This window comes from Aotus nancymaae, unplaced genomic scaffold (assembly GCF_030222135.1).
Source record: "Aotus nancymaae isolate 86718 unplaced genomic scaffold, 86718_ANA_hifiasm-v0.15.2.pri h1tg000049l, whole genome shotgun sequence".
Taxonomy (NCBI): Eukaryota; Metazoa; Chordata; class Mammalia; order Primates; family Aotidae; genus Aotus; species Aotus nancymaae.
Window position 1 is genome coordinate 33,037,649 of NW_026988463.1, and position 20,956 is coordinate 33,058,604.

The 20,956-nt window shown below is 45.3% G+C and overlaps 1 protein-coding gene across 2 annotated transcripts in view; it reads right to left on the reverse strand.

Annotated features, from left to right (window-relative positions):
• LOC105718502 (chromatin remodeling regulator CECR2) overlaps nucleotides 1-20,956 on the reverse strand; it is a 202,566-nt gene that overhangs the window by 78,924 nt on the left and 102,686 nt on the right. For both annotated transcript variants that reach the window (XM_064362804.1, XM_064362803.1), the window contains exon 2: nucleotides 1,847-1,941. In XM_064362804.1, the coding sequence (XP_064218874.1) occupies nucleotides 1,847-1,941 (95 nt within the window). The remainder of the gene's footprint in view (nucleotides 1-1,846; nucleotides 1,942-20,956) is intronic.

Below are 20,956 nucleotides of genomic sequence, written 5' to 3' on the forward strand. Positions count from 1 at the left end.
CCTGCCTCAGCCTCCTGAGTAGCTGGGACTACAGGCACGCGCCACCATGCCCAGCTAATTTTTTGTATTTTTAGTAGAGACGGGGTTTCACCATGTTGACCAGGATGGTCTCGATCTCTTGACCTTGTGATCCACCCGCCTCGGCCTCCTAAAGTGCTGGGATTACAGGCGTGAGCCACAGAGCCCGGCCATAGTTAAGACCAATTTTAAACAGAAGGACAAATCCGAGGGATGAACCCTGCCACTGAGGAACATCCTATGAGATGTTCCTCATATATGAAGGCTAGTTCACAAGTCACTTCCTTACCCCAGGTTATATGCTGTTAATAGGTTGTATTTTTATTTCTAAGCACTTACTGCTGCAGCTGTGTAAGTGGCAACTATATAATCATTACTGTAATGATTAGTGGACCTCCCTGTCAGAACTGTGAGCTCCAAGAGACCTGGTGAGTGTCTGTGCTGCCAGGACCTAGCAGTCTGCATACCATGGGCTCACAGGACCATGCAGACAGACACACTCACACCCTGATCATTTAAAGCTAAAATACAACCACCTCTGCGATGGGAAGCCTGGCAACTTGCTTAAAACCAAGATCTTACATGGGCATATCTTTTGACTGAGTGATGCACTTCCAGGAACCTAGTGAATTTTGTACAAAGCTATGCATTATAATGTGTTTATAACAGCTGAAAGCTAGATGTAACTGTCAGCTACCAGACTGGATTATTTGACAACGACATTTAGAGAAAATGTGGTTATGAGACAACTGATTGCTATAATGAAAAAAAAAATCCAGATTATGAAAATGTGGAATTATACACCAGGTATGAATACAACAGTGCTTAAAAAAATACAAACTCCCAAGTACATATCTTACATAGAGAATGGAAGAAAATATTCTAAGGTATACTTTTAAGTGTATTTGTATTTGTAAATACAACCTCGGTATTCTAGGGGGGAAGCCATTATACTGAGTGCAGGAGAAATAACTCTCCCCTAGAGAATGCAGACTTCCACCCTGATAAAAACGCCATTTACATTCTCTCTCACCTTGTATACAACTTTACTGCACATTAACAGCAAGCCTCATGTCCCAGCCCTAACAGACTGAATTCATTACAACAAAAATATTTCATGCCATCTTTACCTATCTGAGAAATATGAACCATAACAACTCAAACCCCCACATGACATCAGAGGGCAGGAGACTGGGAAACCCACAGTGTCTCAGCTTTTTGTGAGCTTGCCCTGTAGCTCTGCTCTCTACAGACACGCAGCAAAGGAATGTGTATTAATTAAAGATCCAAACAAGAGGTCCTATCAGGACTCTGTTTCCATACACCACATTTCACTCAAGGTTTCTACGTTCTCAAAGGGACTGGAGAGCTGTTTACCTTGCAGTTACGTGGTAAGGGTGCTTAGGCTCCAGGTTAATTACATTGCTGCTGCTGGCTACGTAAGCAACAGAAGATACTGAAATGGCAGAAATGTAATACAAACTAGTTTTCATTTCTTAGGCAATATTTTACCATACTGCAAACAAAATCAGAAAAAGGCAAATACAAGAAGAAGAAATTCTACACTCAAATATGTCAGCTGGCGTATCCAACAGTACATGACACAGATTTGTGAGAGTGAAATAAACTCAAAGGCTGTGATGGAATAAAAACTCAACTGTGGGATGAGCCAAACATGGCCCGGAATTCACGTGCGCGTCCACCATCTACACCGTCCCGTGATGGCTGATGATTGGTTCTGGCTTGTCACAGCAGACAGGAAACTTCACTATGGCTGGTTAATTAGTTCTCCCCGCAAGAGATACTTAGAAAGACCAGAATTACTCACGTGATATCTCTTCGTTGATAGCAGCCCTGAAGCAGGCAGGCAATCAGGTCACTAATAAACTCCACATCATCTCTGTGAAGAGCGGCTTCTAACTCCTGAGGGAGGCAGAGAGGGAAGTTGAGGAATCAGAGGTTTCATAAAACACACGCCCCTCCCTGCCGCCAGCACAAGCCCCAAGAACTGAACGGTCCCAGGAGCAGGTGGACTTGCCAGAGATCAGCTGTGCCCTCGCTTTTGGTTACTGTGAGAAGAGCAACTGGATTCCACATTTTCTTTTTCCTGGGAGTTTCTTTCTCCCACTACTCCCTCCCCAGCCCATTCCTCTTACCTGTACGTGAGAAGAAGCATGCATAACTCTTTTTGATAAACCAATGGTAGCTGCATAATTAAAGAGCTTAACTCTTTAATTATATATAATCGAGTATAAATATAAACGTGATGTACTGCTTTCTATTTTAATCGCCAAAGAGAGTTAAAGAGCACTCATGTAAGTGTTTATAAAGTAGTTGTCATTTACTTAAACCTTCTCAAAAGATATACCATCTGCAACAGCTTTCAAGAACCACTTTTTTTTTTTTTTTTTTTTTGAGACAAGAGTTTCGCTCTTGTTACCCAGGCTTGGAGTGCAATGGTGCGATCTTGGCTCACCGCAACCTCCGCCTGCTGGGTTCAAGCAATTCTCCTGCCTCAGCCTCCTGAGTAGCTGGGACTACAGGTGTGCACCACCACGCCCAGCTAATTTTTGTATTTTTAGTAGAGACGGGGTTTCACCATGTTGACCAGGATGGTCTCGATCTCTTGACCTCGTGAACCACCCATCTCTGCCTCCCAAAGTGCTGGGATTAGAGGCGTGAGCCACCGCACCCGGCCAAGAACCACTATATTTTGAATGGCATTGGTTAGTAAGCAATAATGAAATTTTTATTTTAGGACACCACACCTACATGGCTGATGACAGGAGATTGCGAGAACCAAGACCAATCTTACATCATCTAAACAGAATGAGGTAATACCTATGTAGGTGTCTTTGCTTTGCTTGGGGTTCAGCTTGTCTTACATAGTATTCTCACAAAGAATTGTTTGGAAAGGGTCACTAGACAAAGAGTGGCAGTGGGAACTTCAGGAGATCCTATTTCCTTTCTCAATAACCCCAAATAAGGGCCGGGCGCGGTGGCTCACACCTGTAATCCCAGCACTTTGGGAGTCTGAGGCGGGTGGATCACAAGGTCAAGAGATCGAGACCATCCTGGTCAACACGGCGAAACCCCGTCTCTACTAAAAATACAAAAAATTAGCTAGGCATTGTGGCGCGTACCTGTAATCCCAGCTACTCAGGAGGCTGAGGCAGGAGAATTGCCTGAATCCAGGAGGCGGAGGTTGTGGTGAGCCGAGATCGCGCCATTGCACTCCAGCCTGGGTAACAAAAGCGAAATTCCGTCTCAAAAAAAAAAAAACCCCAAATAAGCAGGTGACAGCATCTTTTCTAGGTCATCAGGTCTTATACCAGAAAAGTTTGCCCACAGTCTTTCAACCAGGATGCAATCTTCTGCATGCAAACCATTTCCCAAGAGTCTGCTCCCTATGGTTTGACTTGCTCATAACCAGATCAATAATCCCCAGAAAAACCAAACTTCTGACAATCTTATCAATGGTTCTGAAAGTATGAAACACAACTTTTTATCTTAACAGCAATTGTATGGGAGCAGACACTACACAGGGTGGTCTGCTTCTAGTACAGAAATACCATGGCTCTGGCCAGGCATGGTGGCTCACTTAAGTGTAGAGATCGAGACCAGCCTGTCCAACACGGTGAAACCCCGTCTCTACTAAAAATACAAAAATTAGCCAGGTGTGGTGGCACGCAGCTGTGATCCCCGCTACTGAGGCTGAGACACAAGAATCGCTTCAACCTGGGAGGTAGAGACTGCAGCGAAACAAGATCGCGCCACTGCACTCCAGCCTGGGCAACAGAGTGAGACGCGGTCTCAAACAAACAAACAAAAAACACAAATCAATCAGTACTAGCAGGTACAGAAAACATGCTACGGGAGCTGAGAAGAAAAGGGTTACTTCTGCCATGGAAGCCTGGGAGAGCTGGTGAGATGGGAAATTGTGACCGAGTGACAATGGGGAGGGAGGCGGGGCATGAACAGGTGCAGGAGGATATTAGGTTCAGTTTAACTATTCCGTAGGTTATGTGAAGGGGAGTAATGTGAGCCGAGATTGACAGGCGATCCTGAATACCCAGCTAATGAGTTTGGCCTTTCCTCGGGAGACAATGGAGGTCCACCTCAGTTTATTTCTACAGAGAGGCATAGTTAGACTGATGTAGCCGCTGTGTATATACAAGGAATCCTAGTGGTAGAGGGTGGGAGGGAAGATGTTAGCCCGAGACAACAGTGTAGGAAGAAGGTTCTGAAGGACTTACTAAATGAGGGAAGGGGCAAGAAAGGAGAAACAGGAATTCAAGATTTGCCAGAAGTAAAGGCCGGTGAGGCAAGGGAAGACTTGAATGGCTCATGTTTTAAGCTGGGCATGGGGCAAGCCTCCCAGTGACTTCTAACAGAGGAGAAATTCTCAAAGCAAAAAGTCCCAGGTCATCTCATTTGAAAGGCAAGTCAGAATCAAGGAATGCTAGTGCTGGAGATAAAACGACAGGTCACATATTTCTGTTCTCTCAATTTAAATTTGTAGAAACTAGCCGGGTGTGGTGGTGCGTGCCTACGGTCCCAGACACGTTGGAGGCTGAGGCAGGAGCATCGCTGAGCCCAGGAGTTTGAGACCAGCCTGGGCAGCACGGCAAGACCCTGTCTCTTTTAAGGGTGAGGGGAGGACCAAGATAAAGAAAGTAGGTCTGGAAATGTTAACCGGCTTCTCCGAGGGCACCCAGCAGAGCAGTGACAGAGCTGAGTGAAACCCAGGTCACTGAGTCCAGTGTTCTTTCTACAACCACGCTGCTCCCCTCTGGCCAATGTTCTCCATTCTAGAAAGGCCTGATGGTTTCTACAATTAGAATGACCACCCCAAATGCTGTGTCTTTTCTCTAAGCCCTCACATGTGTCATTCTCCCTAGGTGGGATTCCTTTCCGTCTGCCAAACTATACTGTAGTTCTTTATGAGAAACTTTACCTGCGAAGTCCTCCCAGCTGAGCTCTGCCATGCTGTTCCCAACACCGCTACCTGTCACTGTGGCATCCACACAACCCCACACATTTCTTTTTTTTTTTTTTGAGACGGAGTCTCACTCTGTCACCAGGCTGGAGTACAGTGGCTTGATGCCGGCTCACTGCAACCTCCGCCTCCCAGGTTCAAGCGATTCTCCTACCTCAGCCTTCTGAGTAGCTGAGATTACAGGCGCACACCACCATGCCCAGCCAATTTTCATATTTTCAGTAGAGATAGGGTTTCACCATGTTGGTCAGGATTAAATTAAACAAATAAACAAACAAAAAACACAAAACAATGATCTCGATCTCCTGACCTCGTGATCTGCCCGCCTCGGCCTGTCAAAGTGCTGGGATTGCAGGTGTGAGCCACCGCGCCCGGTCAATGCCCACACATCTCTATCGGTCCAGTTCGGCTCCCTTCTCTGCCACCGATCATGATTAAAGGTGCTATAGTCTGCACTCACTGATGTCTCCTAAGATTTCTTTTAAGAATGCTAGTACCAAATTAAATGATAATAAAGGCAACACTGGAGGCTGAGGTGGGAGGGTCACTTAAAGCCAGGAGTTCAAGACCATCCTAAGCAACAGAGCAAGACCCCATCCCCACAGAAATAAATAAATAACAAAGGCCACATTTGAGAGGATAAGCTAAGAACGGGGAGGGCATTACCAAGGAGGGGACCGCATAACGTTTGCCATGTGGTTCACGTGGCATCTCCTTAGATATCACTTTTACAAAGTCGGGCGCGGTGGCTCACGCCTGTAATCCCAGCACTTTGGGAGGCCGAGGCAGGTGGATCATGAGGTCAAGAGATCGAGACCATCCTGGTCAACATGGTGAAACCCCGTCTCTACTAAAAATACAAAAAATTAGCTGGGCATGGTGGCGCGTGCCTGTAGTCCCAGCTACTCAGGAGGCTGAGGCAGGAGAATTGCCTGAACCCAGGAGGCGGAGGTTGCGGTGAGCCGAGATCGCGCCATTGCACTCCAGCCTGGGTAACAAGAGCGAAACCCCGTCTCAAAAAAAAAAAAAAAAAAAAAAAAGATATCACTTTTACAATTAGGTTTCCAGGAAATCTAATTACTTTTTTCTCTACCTCTGCCTTCTCTGCACACAGATATCCTCTTCTGGCTTCCCCCTTTATCGCTGCCATTTTCACCAGCGATGCCTAGGTTCCAGCTAGAATACTATCCTTCAAGGAGGCAAAACAAGTTTTCTGCATTGTAGCAAGTGTCAGGAATGCCTTTTGTTATAACACAATAGAAAGGAGAATATCAGGGCTGCTGAACCAGCTCTTCCAAGGAGAACTGAATAGGCTTAAATGGTCTCTCAAAGGACACACGAATGGAGAACTCTTGTGTCATTTATTAAATATTCCAACTCTTCTCCCTTGCCTGCCATAACCCATTACATAATCCCTGGAATATAGTAACTAACTCATCAAGTCATTAAAAACAGGGTGACAATGTAAAATTGCTTTTTAAATCTAATTCTATGACATTATGTTTAATGTGTCAAGAGCCACCCAGAAAACCCACCAAAAAATTTGCAAATCCAAGCTAACTTACGAGGTAACTAAATCATTGCTGAACTTACACCTGGAGCTCAGAAGAACTTAAAATGCACAATCAGTGAAGATGAGAACCAAGGATGGGTGGTGAAGCCCTGGAGGGCAAAGCCTTTTCCCTTTCCTGTGAGTAACTGTAAACCCCAGCAGTTGGTACCAAACGGATAAACCCAGGCACAGTAAATACAAGCCCTGGTCTCCCCGTCCTGTGATGAAATGCCGAGGAAGAATTTTATGTCCAAACAGCAAAGAGGAAAGAAACAGGAAAGCTATTTTTAATCCTGCTGAACAAAAGAAATGGCTGAACAGTTAAAATGTTGGCTTATCAGTTAAAACGTTTTCCCATTAGTTTTAATGGGTATGGTTATTTCAGATATTGGCATTTGCAAGATGAAAAAGATCTGTTTGACAACAATGTGAATCTACTTAACACTGTTGAACTGACCACTTTTGTGTTTACTACAATAAAATTTCGCTTTTCCACATTAACAGTGTCTATTTCTGAGGGCTGTAATGATTAAATGAAACAATGGCACACAGTGAATGCTCCAGGAAAACATTTATCTTACAATGATTTCATTTTCCTCACAATGATAGTTTGTGGAAAAACAGCAAAGTGTCCTTTTCAAAATTCAGAGGTTTCCGAACAATAGAAATTCATCTGCTTTTAATATATGGCCTGCTGTGTTCATGTGCCAAGAAGACTATCTGCAAGGACTATTTGGAAATCCAGGTTACTGCTTACAAAGCTTTACTGCTTAAGGTTTCAACCCAGAGCTTAAGTCTCACACTAAGGCAATAAGGGACTCTACTACAAATCTCCACCCCAGCCTTTTCTCTCTTTTTTCCTCTCACTTTCTCTCCTCCTCTTTTGTATTTGCTTTTCACTGTGAGCACTGAGCTGTGAGCACAGAAGTCTGAACTTTGCCAAGATGCTCTGGGACAGAAGAGGAAGGGGGGAAAAAACAGCAGAAAAGGCAGCTAATCAGCATAGGGCAGGGAGACCCGTCACCACTGCCCCAGTGCCGCTTCAGAGAGTAGCTGAAGGGAGTAACAGGATTTGCCGCCTTTGCAGCTGGCATCACAGCTCATTAGGGAAAAGTCTGTTCAACATCCTTCTACCTTCTCCACCCTAAAGGAACCAGTTCTTCGAGCCCTGCAGTGGCTGCTGGGAAAAGAACTCAGAGGTGAGCAAGGGGACCAGCCCCCAACCTTGCACAGCGATGGGAAAAAGCAGAAGAAACAGGGCCTTTACCATACCTCTTGAGAAAAGCAGTTACCCTTCCGCGCATTGGAAAGTCCTGCCTGCCTAATACACAAAGACGATTTCCAGACTCGAGGCGGTCAAGTGACATACGCAGGATATTGCAAAACGCCGTCCCTAACAACCCATTTCTTACACCTTTCCTTAAATAGCATTACAGGTACCTGTTCTTTCTTGATGTGTTTCTGATCCCTGTATAAATGTTCATTAATCTTTTGCTAAAGAGGTAGTCAAGAGAAAACTCTTTTCTTCGACTTCTGAATAAGGATCAAGATCATCGATGTGCTCTGCTGCTGTAATTCCTTTGAGTGTATTTAAGGAGGGGGAAAATGTTTAAAGAAAAAAAAAATCGTTGTTTGTTGTTTTTATTTCAGAGGGTTGCAAATCTTCCTAATTTGCACAGGGACCAACCACTGCATAGTATCTCCGTCAAAGATCTGGCTTCTGTATAGGACCCAGAACCACGCCGACACAAAGGGGATGCAAAGCAGGCCTCTTGAAGCACTGTCCCAGCTGCTATCCAAGAGAGAATGCCTGGAGTGTGGGCTCAGAATACAGAAAGAAAGAAAGCACACTGGCCTCCAGAAGGCTCCCCTGACTTTGACAGCTGATGCTTTCTAACTTGGTATAAATTAATTTAATCCCAAAGGCATGCCCCATGCCAATTTAGACTGTAAAGTATAAATCAGCTCGAGTGGGTATAATGGTGAGGGACCTGAACCCAGCCATATAACACTTTCAGTTGGCCAAGAGATGTATCCCATGAGTCCCTAAAGCCTGGCCAGGTCCGTGTTGCTGCTTTGCTGCAAGCATGTCATTCCACTCAGACGTCCACGAAACAGCTGTGTCACTGGCTGGATGCTGGTAACACAGAAAGGAAATGGAATAGCTCCTCCCCTCAAATGTGACTGCAACTCTAAAACATTAGGTTAACTGGAAAATACTAATTACACCAATAAACGTGTAAATCTAGAATACGGTTTTCTGAAAACTTGTAAATTACGAAAACTGGCTCCAGAAGTTTAAGAAGGCTAAAAATTGGCTGGGCATGGTGACTCACGCCTGTAATCCCAGCACTTTGGGAGGTCAAGATGGGCAGATCATGAGGAGGTCAGGAGTTCGAGACCAGCCTGACCAACATGGTGAAACCTCGCCTCTACTAAAAAATACAAAAATTAGCTGGGTGTGGTGGCAAGTGCCTGTAATCTCAGCTATTCGGGAGGCTGAGGCAGGAGAACTGCTTAAACCCAGGAGGCGGAAGTTGCAGTGAGCCAAGATTGCGCCAATGCACTCCAGCCTGAGTGACAGAGCAAGATTCCATCTTGGGGGGAAAAAAAGAGCTAAGAATAAGTTCCATGAGTCTTCTCTTATTAAAAAAATGCCCATATGGCAGGGTGTGGTGGCTTACGGCTGTAATCCCAGCACTTTGGGAGGCCAAGGCAGGTGGATCATCTGAGGTCAGAAGTTCAAGACCCACCTGTCCAACATGGTGAAGCCCGTCTCTACTAAAACACAAAAATTAGCCAGGTGTGGTGGCAGATACCTGTAATCCCAGCTACTGGGGAGTCGGAAGCAGGAGAATCGCTTGAACCTGAGAGGCTGCAGTGAGCTGAGATCACACCCATTTCACTACAGCCTGGGTGACAGAGCCAGACTCTGTCTCAACAACAACAAAAAAGCCCATATAAACAATTCCCGGGCACTGCAAAAGCTGGACACTTTGCAACATGTTGTAGGTTTCATTATTGCAACTTTGATTATTCTTTCTTTTCTTTGTTCAAAAGTCTTTGGTCACTCCTCAGTACTTAACATAATTTCCTAGGTGACTAGTATACTGGACAAGCATGGCCAGAGTGGAAATCTAAAAAAGCAGGTTTGCAGCAGACCACAGGCAGCCTCAGATACCAGATGGAGTCATCTGGACTTCATCACTTAGACCTAATTTCCCAGTGAGGATGTGAGTGTTCCCTGGTTCCATGGTGTGTGGTTGGAATGTGTGTTAGAGACTGGGGAGTCACCAAAGACTTTCAAATAAAGAAAAGAAAGAATAATCGAACTTGGAAGGTTAATTTGGATGTGGTCTGCAGAACATACCATACGGGAGAGAGACTGGAGGCGAGAGGACTGCTGTCTGGGAAGAGGTGATGGGGCCTGCACTAGAAATGACAGTGGAAATAGAAAAAAATGATGAAAGCACAGTTTCAGAAGCAGAGTCAAGAGGGTTTTGCAACTAACTGTGGGTGAAGAAAAATGGACAGGGGAAATTTTAGGTACATTTTAATCCTATCCAAGAAAAGAAAAGATTATAGTACTGTTTTTTGTTTTTGAGATGGAGTCTCATTCTGTTACCCAGGCCAGAGAGTGCAGTGGCACAATCTCCACTCATTGCAACCTCCACCTCCAGGGTTCAAGCGATTCTCCTGCCTCAGCCTCCTGAGTAGCTGAAATTACAGGCGCATGACACCACGCCCAGCTAATTTTTGTATCTGTAGTAGAGATGGTGTTTTACCATGTTGGTCATGCTGGTCTCGAACTCCTGACCTCGTGATCCGCCTGTCTTGGCCTCCCAAAGTGCTGCAATCCTCCCAAAGTGCTGCGATTACAGGTGTGAGTCACTGCACCTGGCCAGATTACAGTATCCTTAAAGGATAAACAGAAATGGGAGAGAGAAAATGTGGGGGGATAGGGAGTGATGCCAGAGATAAGGTCCTAGAAGTTTAAAATGGGACTTAATCTTCCAGTGTGCTAAGTCCAGTTGCTCTTAACTGACTGTGCCCCTGTCTCCTGCATAAAAATAATGAAAACGTGCATACAGAGAAAAATTTTTTTTTTTGAGACGGAGTCTTGCTCTGTTGCCCAGGCTGGAGTGCAGTGGAGGATCACTGCAATCTCTACCTCCCGAGTTCAAGTGATTCTCCAGCCTCAGCCTCCCGAGTAGCTGGGACTACAGACATATGCACCACCATGCCCAGCTTTTTTGTGTGTTTTAAGTAAGGACGGGGTTTTACCATGTTGGTCAGGCTGGTCTCAAACTCCTGACCTCAAATGATCTGCCCACCTTGGCCTCCCAAAGTGTTGGGATTACAGGCGTGAGCCACCGTGTCCTGCCCACAGAAATCTTTATATATAATTTCAGTGTGTGTGTCTGTGAGTGTGGTAGGTTCCTGTGACTGAGCCTATTCAATCAGCTCAGCATCTTATGGACCTGTGATAGTGAGAAGCCACACAATCAGAAAGGCAGCCGTGGCATCTGAAGACATACTCAGCACCGTACTCCAGCAACGTGCAGGTCACCACCAGGGAAGAAATGCTGAGACGAACGTGTGGACGAAGATTTCCAGACATGCCTGAAATCCAATCAAGAAGAAATCTGGAAAGGTAGGACAACTAGGAACAACCCTGGTAGGATTATAATGAAAGAAAGAGAATTAGATTCTTTTTTTTTTGAGACAGAGTCTCGTTCTGTTGCCCAGGCTGGAGTGCAGTGGCCTGATCTCGGCTCACTGCAACCTCCACCTCCTGAGTTTTAGCGATTCTCCTGCCTTAGCCTCCTGAGTAGCTGGGATTACAGGCATGTGCCACCATGCCCAGCTAATTTTTGTATTTGTAGTAGAGACGGGGTTTCACCACGTTGGTCAGGCTGGTCTCGAACTCCTGACCTTGCGATCCGCCCACCTCGGACTCCCAAAGTACTGGGATTAGAGGTGTGAGCCATGAGAACTGTATTCTTAAGAATGTTAGCATCGAAAGAGCATGTGCTGTATGTATGCTGTTCATCACAGGAAAGCGGTCCTAAGATAAAAAACTGGCATCATCTTCCCACCCTGCCAGGGGAGAGTCAGTGATGGCGCACTGTCGTGGGCCAAAAACTTTACCAGCCCTGGGAGAAAGGACCCCGTCAAAATTAATTCCTTCTCTTCTGAATGTCAACTCCTAGCATTAGAAGGGTGGCGTGTGTTGAATGGTGGTGAACCTGAGGGCCATCTCAGTGAGTCCCCTAAAGTTCAAGTACTGGAAAGCGAATCCCCAATGCAACAGTGTAGGAAGGTGGGGCTCTCGTGCATGGATTAATGTCCTCTTGGGAGTGGGGTAGTTATCAAGAAAGTGGTTTTCTTCTAAATGTGTTGTGCCATCTGGCTCACTTCCTCTCACCTCTTGTCCTCCTGCCTCCCGCCATGGGATGACAAGGTGCCACACAATGGCCCTCACCAGATACTGGCACTCTGATACTGGATTTCCCAGCCTGAAGAACTAGGAAAAATAAATTTCTTTTCTTTATAAAGTACTAAGTCTGTGATATTTTGTTATGGCAAAACAGTATGGACTAAGACAATTATAGATCCAATTTTACATACATGAAATATATTTCAGAGACTTGGGACCTATGGTCATCATTGTGTTTTGGGCAGAGGTGGCGGTTTGCTGGGTGTTTTTAAGAGACAGCGTTCTTGCTCTGTCGCTCAGGCTGAAATGCAGTGGTGTGATCTCACTGCAGCCTTGACCACTCCGGCTCCAGTGATCCGCATCAGCCTCTGAGCAGTTGGTACTACAGGCATGCACTCAAAAACTCAGCTCGTTAAATACAAATTTTTGTAGAGATGGGATCTCACTGTGTTGTCCAGGCTGGTCTTCAACTCCTGGCCTGCAACAATCCTCCTGCCTCGGCCTCAGAAAGCACTGGAATTATAGGCGTGGGCCACCACACTTGACTGTGTTTAGGAGGGAATAGTTTAGCAACACAAGAGGCAAAAATACAAATGACCACCCGAGTGCAGTAGCTCCTACCTGTAACCCCAGCACTTGGGGAGGCTGAAGCAGGAGGACTGCTTGAGCCCAGGAGCACGAGGTGGTAGAGACCTATGATTGCCTGCCTCGGACTCCCAAAGTGTTAGCCTGGGAGACAGAGTAAGACTCTATCTAAAACAAACAAAACCTAAACGACATAAACAGGAAGTGAATGCCGAAGGCCAAGTTTCCAAATTAAGTGCAGTAATAACTGAGTATGCAGAGGTGGTGCAAACATTTTTCCTTTGGGTTAACCTAGAATACACCAATACAGAGATAAAACCCCTCAACCAGATAAGATATTTTAACACAGTGCTTAACAGCTCCCTTATCACTAAATCTTAGAATGATCCAGATGCACTAAAATCATGCAGAACAAATGGAAATCAAGCAGTCTGCTTTACTGGAATCACACAATCCATACTCGCTTTGAATTGCATACAGGAACTGCTTTCATCCTAAAAACTACACACCCTTGGCCAGGCACAGTGGCTTATGCCTATAATCCCAGCACTTTGGGAGGCCGAGGCAGGTGGATCACGAGGTCAAGAGATCGAGACCCTCCTGGCCAACATGGTGAAACCCCGTCTCTACTAAGAACACAAAATTTAGCGGGGTGTGGTGGCATGCACCTATAATCCCAGCTACTTGAGAGGCTGATGCAGGAGAATCTCTTGAACCCAGGACACAGAGGGTGCAGTGAGCCGAGATCATGCCACCGCACTCCAGCCTGGCGACAGAGTAAGACTCCATCTCAAAAAACAAAAACTACACACCCTATGCTTTCAGTCATAACACAGAGCACACCTCTCAGTCCCTTATTCCTTACGTTCTCACAAATGCAAAATGGCAGCTAAATCATTCATTTCTTTTTTTTTTTTTTTTTCCGAGATGGAGTTTTGCTCTTGTTACCCAGGCTGGAGTGCAATGGCGCGATCTCGGCTCACCGCAACCTCCGCCTCCTCGGTTCAGGCAATTCTCCTGCCTCAGCCTCCCGAGTAGCTGGGATTACAGGCACACACCACCGTGCCCAGCTAATTTTTTGTATTTTTAGTAGAGACGGCGTTTCACCATGTTGATTGGGATGGTCTTGATCTCTTGACCTCATGATCCACCCTCCTTGGCCTCCCAAAGTGCTGGGATTACAGGCGTGAGCCACCGCGCCCGGCCCATTTCTTTTAACTATTCTGACTCTCACAACCATGACTAATCTCCTGGCCTCAAACAATCCTCCTGCCTCAGTCTCCCAAAGCACTGGATTATAGGTGTGAGCCACCACACCAGGCCAATATAGTCAAAATTTTAAACCTACAAAGGTGAGGGCCAGACTTGGTGACCTGAACGCAATCGTAAGAGAGCAAGACACAAATTACACAGAAATGAGAGCGCAGGGACTGAAAAAATACTCTTTTATTCCTTAGTATCCTCATTTCATTTTAGATACCTTGAAAGAGCCCACCACATAACCCCAATGTTACTTATTCTCAGTCAGATGCTTTAACAACAGCAAAGGGCACACTCCTGTTTCTTCCACAAATCCCTTTTTCTTAACACAGGGACCTGCTGACAGCTTCGACAAACCCTTTTGTATTTTAAGTACCTCTGCAGCATAAACAAAGGACAAGCCCCAGCTGAAGGGGCTTCAAAAGATGACTGTCCTCCCCTTCTACCAAGAAGGACCTAATAGCTGTCTTCTAGGAAACTGCTTCTGGGACAGTATACAGACCATACGCCAAAACAGAACACGCTTCACAGCAGTTCACGGTCTCAAAAGATCAGGTGAATTTTCAGTTCTCTTTCGGATGACCCATGGAGTAGTGTAGAAGAGAAAGCAGGAAAAAAAAAGACTGATTTAGTCCCCACTCTCTTTTTTTTTTTTTTTTTTTTTTTGAGACTGAGTTTTGCTCTCCTTACCCAGGCTGGAGTGCAATGGTGTGATCTCAGGTCACTGCAACCTCCGCCTCCCAGGTTCAAGTGATTCCCTTCGTCGGCAGACTGAGTAGCTGGGATTACAGGCGTGAGCCACCACGACTGCCACCCCCACCAACTCTCATTTTTTATAGCCATCAATGAAGCAGTCTGGAAGGCTCCAGTAATAAATGCAGCTCTGGATTCTTTGCAGTGGGATGTTAGGATTGGTGTCCATTATTCAAAATGTGAGTGGCAGCAAATTTTGCACCAGCTTAGACACCAGTATTATTGCCTTTAGGACTTTTGGCTTACCAATTTCTCATGGTCTCAGATTTTTAGAGGACAGAATAGCTGATTTTTCATGCTGCATTTCGCTGTGACCATTTTATTCTTACAGGACCGTCAACACTGATTTCCTAAGGTAAAAATTCTGGGCTCCATCCCTCAAAATTTCCGTCAGTTGTCCTGAAATGGTCAAGGACCTTTTTAAAAAGTGCCCCAGGTGAATGTGATGATCAGCCAGACTGGGGAATCTGCTCGGGAAGTAAGCACTGGCTCTCTGTCCCTTCTCTTTGTTGATGCTCACCCAAGTTCTGTCTTGAGGATTTCATGGCATCTACAGACATGTTCCTCAAAGCGAGTCACCCAGCTGTGAGAGAGCTCACACGTGTTCCGATTGTTGACTGGCTTCTCACAAGAGGATTATGCTGCCCAGCATCACTGACATCAGACTTGTTCATAGGTTTGCTTATGAAAATGTTCTGGCCAATGAAATATGAGTGGAAGTGATATACGCCACCTCTAAGCAGAAGCTTAAAAGATTATCACACTGTACAAGTATAGCTGTTATCCCTTTATCCCAAACAGGAACTGCTCCTTTAACCCACAACGAAGGGAAGACAGAAAGAGCAGAGTCAACAGCTGACCTGGAAAAACATTATGAACACTCCCTCCATTTTTTGACACTGCTAAGTATTGAGATTCGAGGACGTCTTGTTACCGCAGTATAGCCATGCAGAAGCACATACAGGCATGAGAAACAAAGAAATGTTGAATGTAAAGGAAAAAATGCAAGGTTTTGGCTGGGTGTGGTGGTTCACGCCTGTAATCCCAGCACTTTGGGAGGCCGAGGTGAGCAGATCATGAGGCCAGGAGTTTGAGACCAGCCTGACCAACATGGTAAAACTCCAACTCTACTAAAAATAAAAAATTAGTTGGGTGTAGTGGCACGCGCCTGTAAGTCCCAGCTACTCGGGAAACTGAGGCAGGAGAATCTCTTGAACCCAGGAGGTGGAGGCTGCAGTAAGCCAAAATTGTGCCACTGCACTCTAGCCTGGGTGACAGAGCAAGACTCTGTCTCAAAAAAAAAAAAAAAAATTAGGTGGCACATGCCTGTAATCCCAGCTACTACGGAGGCTGAGGCATGAGAATCACTTGAACTCAGGAGGCAGAGGATGCAGCGAGCCAAGATCGCGCCACTGTACTCCAGCCTGGGAGACAGTGAGACTCAGTCTTCCCCTCAAAACAACAACAAAAACAGTTTAAATAGGAATATTTAAGTATTGATGTTTTAATCATCATGAATGTGCACCTATAGGTCAAATACCCAACTGTCAAGATAATTAGAAATTGTGACAGAGAAATTTTCGGAGAATATTATCAGAAGTACACTCAAAAACTTAACAGAAGTGAGGTTGACGTGCTCTAGAAAACCGTCCATCAATACTTTCCTTCAAAAGGAAGTTGTAGGCTGGGCACTATGGCTCATGGATGTAATCCCAGTGCTTTGGGGGCCGAAGTCGGAGGGCTGCTTGAGTCCAGGAGTTTAAGACCAGCCTGGCAACATTGTGAGATCCCATCTCTATCAAAAACGTTTTAAAAATTAGCTAGGTATGGTGGTGCATGCCTGCAGTCCAAGCTATTTAGGAGGCTGCGGAGGGAGGACTGCAGCCTGAACTGAGCAGAGAAAAGACACCTTGCCTAAAAAAAGAAGAGAAAAACACTCCTTAAAAATGTAATAAACATAACAAATGTTGGTAGCTGCCAATATTAACTGAATTGGGCCAAGGTCATGAGGGATGGCAGAGCAAAGATGCCATCTATCTAACCCCTACTCGCCAGAGGGTAAGCAGCAGGGACACTGTGGCCACTTCTTTGACAACTTAAGACCTAGGAATTTCTTTTAATTACGTGGACACCTTTTTCAACTTGACACTAGTCAAGAAATTTCATCAGTTGGCCTGGAGAGAAGAAATTCCTGCCTAAGTAATTACCCATCTCAATTGATGAGGCAGTTCACTAGTGAAATTTCACTGCAATGACAAACCTCAGAGATAGGAACAAAAATCTCTATGCAAAATCTTAACGCCAGTATTAGTGACGCAAACAAGTTTTCATTCCCATCATCCTACCGGAACCAAGCCACACTTAACAAATGGTTCTTAGCCTTTATCATACCAAGTTTAAAAGCAATGTTGAAGTCAGTTGATGATTCTCTCTATCTTAAAATAATCTCTTCTCTTGGCTTTCAGGACATATGCACCCACCACCACATGGCTATTTCCTTTCCAACTTTGCTGTTTTCCTCACCCTAACCTCCCAACTCTACTGCTGGAGAACCACCCCCGAACCTCTTCTTCTCCCTGCACCCCTTCCTCCCCTTTCTGTTCTACACTCACTGACCCTTCCGACAGCTTTTTCGGCATCATGGCTCAAAATCCCATCCATTAGGATGATTCTCATTACACCTCCCCCATCTCTCCTCAACTCCAGAGTCCCCCATCCCAGTGCCTATCCCTGTGTCAGCACTGAATGTCAAACAGGCAGCGCAAACTTAACAGAAGCAAACTGAGCTCTGGATCTCCCCTCTTCAAACCTGATTCCTTCTAACTCCCCAGTCTCAGTAAACAGCCTATTTCTCTAGCTGCTCCAGCAAAAACCTGAGGCATCCTTGACTCTTCCCTTTTTCTCTCTTTTCACATCTAATCAATTAACAAATCCGGATGACTACATTCAAAACAGATTCAGGAACCCCTCTCTCTTCACACCATCTCCCCGACCCATTTGTCTGAGGTGCATCTGAGCTCCCGCCTGGGGCCTCTGCGTGAGGTTCTGCCGGTAATGCCCTCTCACTCACTTTCTGTAGGTCTCGTCACTCTCTCGTCCCTCTACTCTGCTTTATTTTTCTAAGTAACTCATCAGCTACTGATTATACGCATTTGCTTTTTGTCTTCCACCATTATTAAGTAAACTTGAGGCGCTTTGTCTATTTTGGGTTTGTGGCTGTTTCCCCAAAACTGTATTTGCCCACAATGAGTATTTAGCAAATATTTTTATTTTTATTTATTTTTTATTTTATTTATTTATTTTTTGAGATGGAGTTTCACTCTTGTTACCCAGGCTGGAGTGCAATGGCTCGCAACCTCCGCCTCCTGGGTTCAGGGAATTCTCCTGCCTCAGCCTCCTGAGTAGCTGGGATTACAGGCACGTGCCACCATGCCCAGCTAATTTTTTGTATTTTAGTAGAGACGGGGTTTCACCATGTTGACCAGGATGGTCTCGATCTCTTGACCTTGAGATCCACCCGCCTCGGCCTCCCAAAGTGCTGGGATTACAGGCGTGAGCCACCGCACCCAGCTAGTAAATATTTTTAAAAAGAAGTTCCCCAGTTCCCACAATCCAAGAATCTCAACTTAATAAATGAAGTTCCCAGTAATGGAACACTAGGCATGTGGGAGTTATTGATATTCTACTGCTCAAGCTCATCATCGAGGTCTAATTACAAAAATTCAAAAAATTGCAAACTAAGGCATAAAGGGGATAAACATACACCCCAGTAAGAAAAACTCTAAATTATACTCATTAGAAGGGGCAATAAGGAAGAATACGAATACCATAAAGCATATCATGACAACAAGGCATCTGAAATATTTTGTGGCTACACTGAAATTTCCTATGAAATTGTTTTAAAATTACCTAGTCTGTGAAAACTATTTTCTGCCAAAATTAAATCTGTAACTAGAGGTTAAGTATCTCTTATCAAAAATGGATGGAACAGAAGCTTAAACTTCACATTTTTTTTGGATTTTGGAATATTTTCATATACAAAGTGAGGTATTATGGGGATAAGACCCATGTCTAAACATGAAATTCATTTGTATTTCATATATACCTCATACATACAACCTGAAGACAATTTGACCCAATATTTTATTTTATTTTATTTTATTTTATTTTTGAGACGGAGTTTCGCTCTTGTTACCCAGGCTGGAGTGCAATGGCGTGGTCTGGGCTCACCGCAACCTCCGCCTTCTGGGTTCAGGCAATTCTCCTACCTCAGCCTCCTGAGTAGCTGGGATTACAGGCACGTGCCACCATGCCCAGCTAATTTTTTGTATTTTTAGTAGAGACGGGGTTTCATCATGTTGACCAGGATAGTCTCGATCTCCTGACCTTGTGATCCACCCGCCTCGGCCTCCCAAAGTGCTGGGATTACAGGCGTGAGCCACCACGCCCGGCCTTGACCCAGTATTTTAAATAATTTTGCCCATGAAATAGTTTTCATTGTGTTTGGACTGCAAGCTGTCACATAAGGTCAGGGTTGAATTTTCCATGTGTGGTATCATGTCAGTGCTCAAAAACTGAGGCCAGGTGAGGCAGCCCATGCCTGGAATCCCAGCACTTTGGGAGGTTGAGGCGGGAAGATTACCTGAGGTCAGGGGTTTGAGACCAGCCTGGCCAACATGGTGAAACCCAATCTCTATTGAAAATACAATAATTAGCCAGGCGTGGTGGCAGGTACCTGTAATCCCAGATACCCGGGAAGCTGAGGCACAAGAATCGCTTGAACCCAGGAGGCAGCAAGCCAAGATTGCACCACCACACTCTGGCCTGGGCAACAGAGTGAGATTCTGTCTCAAGAAAAAAAAAACGTTTTGGATTTTTGCAGCATTTTGAATTTCTGTTTTAGGGATGTTCAACCTGTATTCATCAAAACAGCAAATACAGATGTTGCTCTCTGGGGGAAGTTAAGCGACCCATGTGTTTAAGCCAGCAGATACAGAGAACCACTTCTTTGGGTCTAAACAGTGTTAAAGAGCACGCAGTGATGAATAAAAACTCCACTTCGCGTATTTTTAAACTCACGCCTTTCTATCTCCACTGCCATTGTACTAATCTGGACACTGCCATGGTTTGTGTCTTCCAAAATTCACTGTGGTGGAACTAAGAGGTGGGACTTCTGGGAGCTGCCTAAGTCACAAGGTCTCCACACTCCTGGATGGAATTAAAATCCTTACAAAAGAGGCTAAAGACAGCTGCCTGGGCATTCCATCTCTTCCCACCATGTCACCATGGGAAGATGCCAGTGATGGAACAGGCCCTCACCAGACACCAAATCCACCAGTGCTGTGGTTTAACGTCCCAACCACCAGACCTGTCAAAGAGCTATTTCTGTAATAGCAGCAGGAATGGACTCAGGCAGGTTTTTTTTTTTTTTTGGTTGTTGTTGTTTTTTTTTTGAGACGGAGTTTCGCTCCTTACCCAGGCTGGAGTACAATGGCGCAATCTTGGCTCACCGCAGCCTCTACCTGCCGGGTTCAAGCCATTTTCCTGTCTCAGCCTCCCAAGTAGCTGGGATTACAGGCACCTGCCACCACACCCGGCTAATTTTGTACTTTTAGTAGAGATGGGGTTTCACCATGTTGGTCAGGCTGGTCTCAAACTCCTGACCTCAAGTGATCCACCTGCCTCAGCCCCCGAAAGTGTTGGGATTACAGCCGTGAGCCACTGCGCCTGGCATAGGACAGGCAGGTTTTGATGACCTTCTCACCTGGACTTTTAAACTGGTTCCCCATATCCAATACAGACTAAACCTCTGCCTGACTAAATCTGCTTAAATTCAATTCTGACAATATTGCTTTCATGTAGAAGCCTCCTCGCAATTCATCGAATTGAGTCTGTATCCTGAGCTTAACATTCAAAGCCTCCCCAAATGACCTCAACCTACACCTTACTTCTCAGTATTCTCTTCACTGAATCTTTATCTTAAAAAAAGTAACAGGTACTTCTCTTTTTTTTTGAGACAGAGTCTTGCTCTGTCGCCAGGCTGGAGTGCAGTTCCGCAATCTCAGCTCACTGTAACCTCCGCCTCCCGGGTTCAAGCGATTCTCCTGCCTCAGCCTCCTGCGTAGCTGAGACTACAGGCACAACTTCTCAGTCTTGACTCATGTTTCTTCGGTTAGAACTGGCATGGTTTCTTCACTCCCACCCAATCCCATCACAGAGTAAAAACACGGGAACATCTGGAATGAAGACTGACTTCTGTGTCCTCTGGTGCACAAAGGCTTGCCCGTGAGAAAGGCTCACTCACTTGGACCCACTGGAAATGCTCATTGCTTCACCTGAATAAACTGGT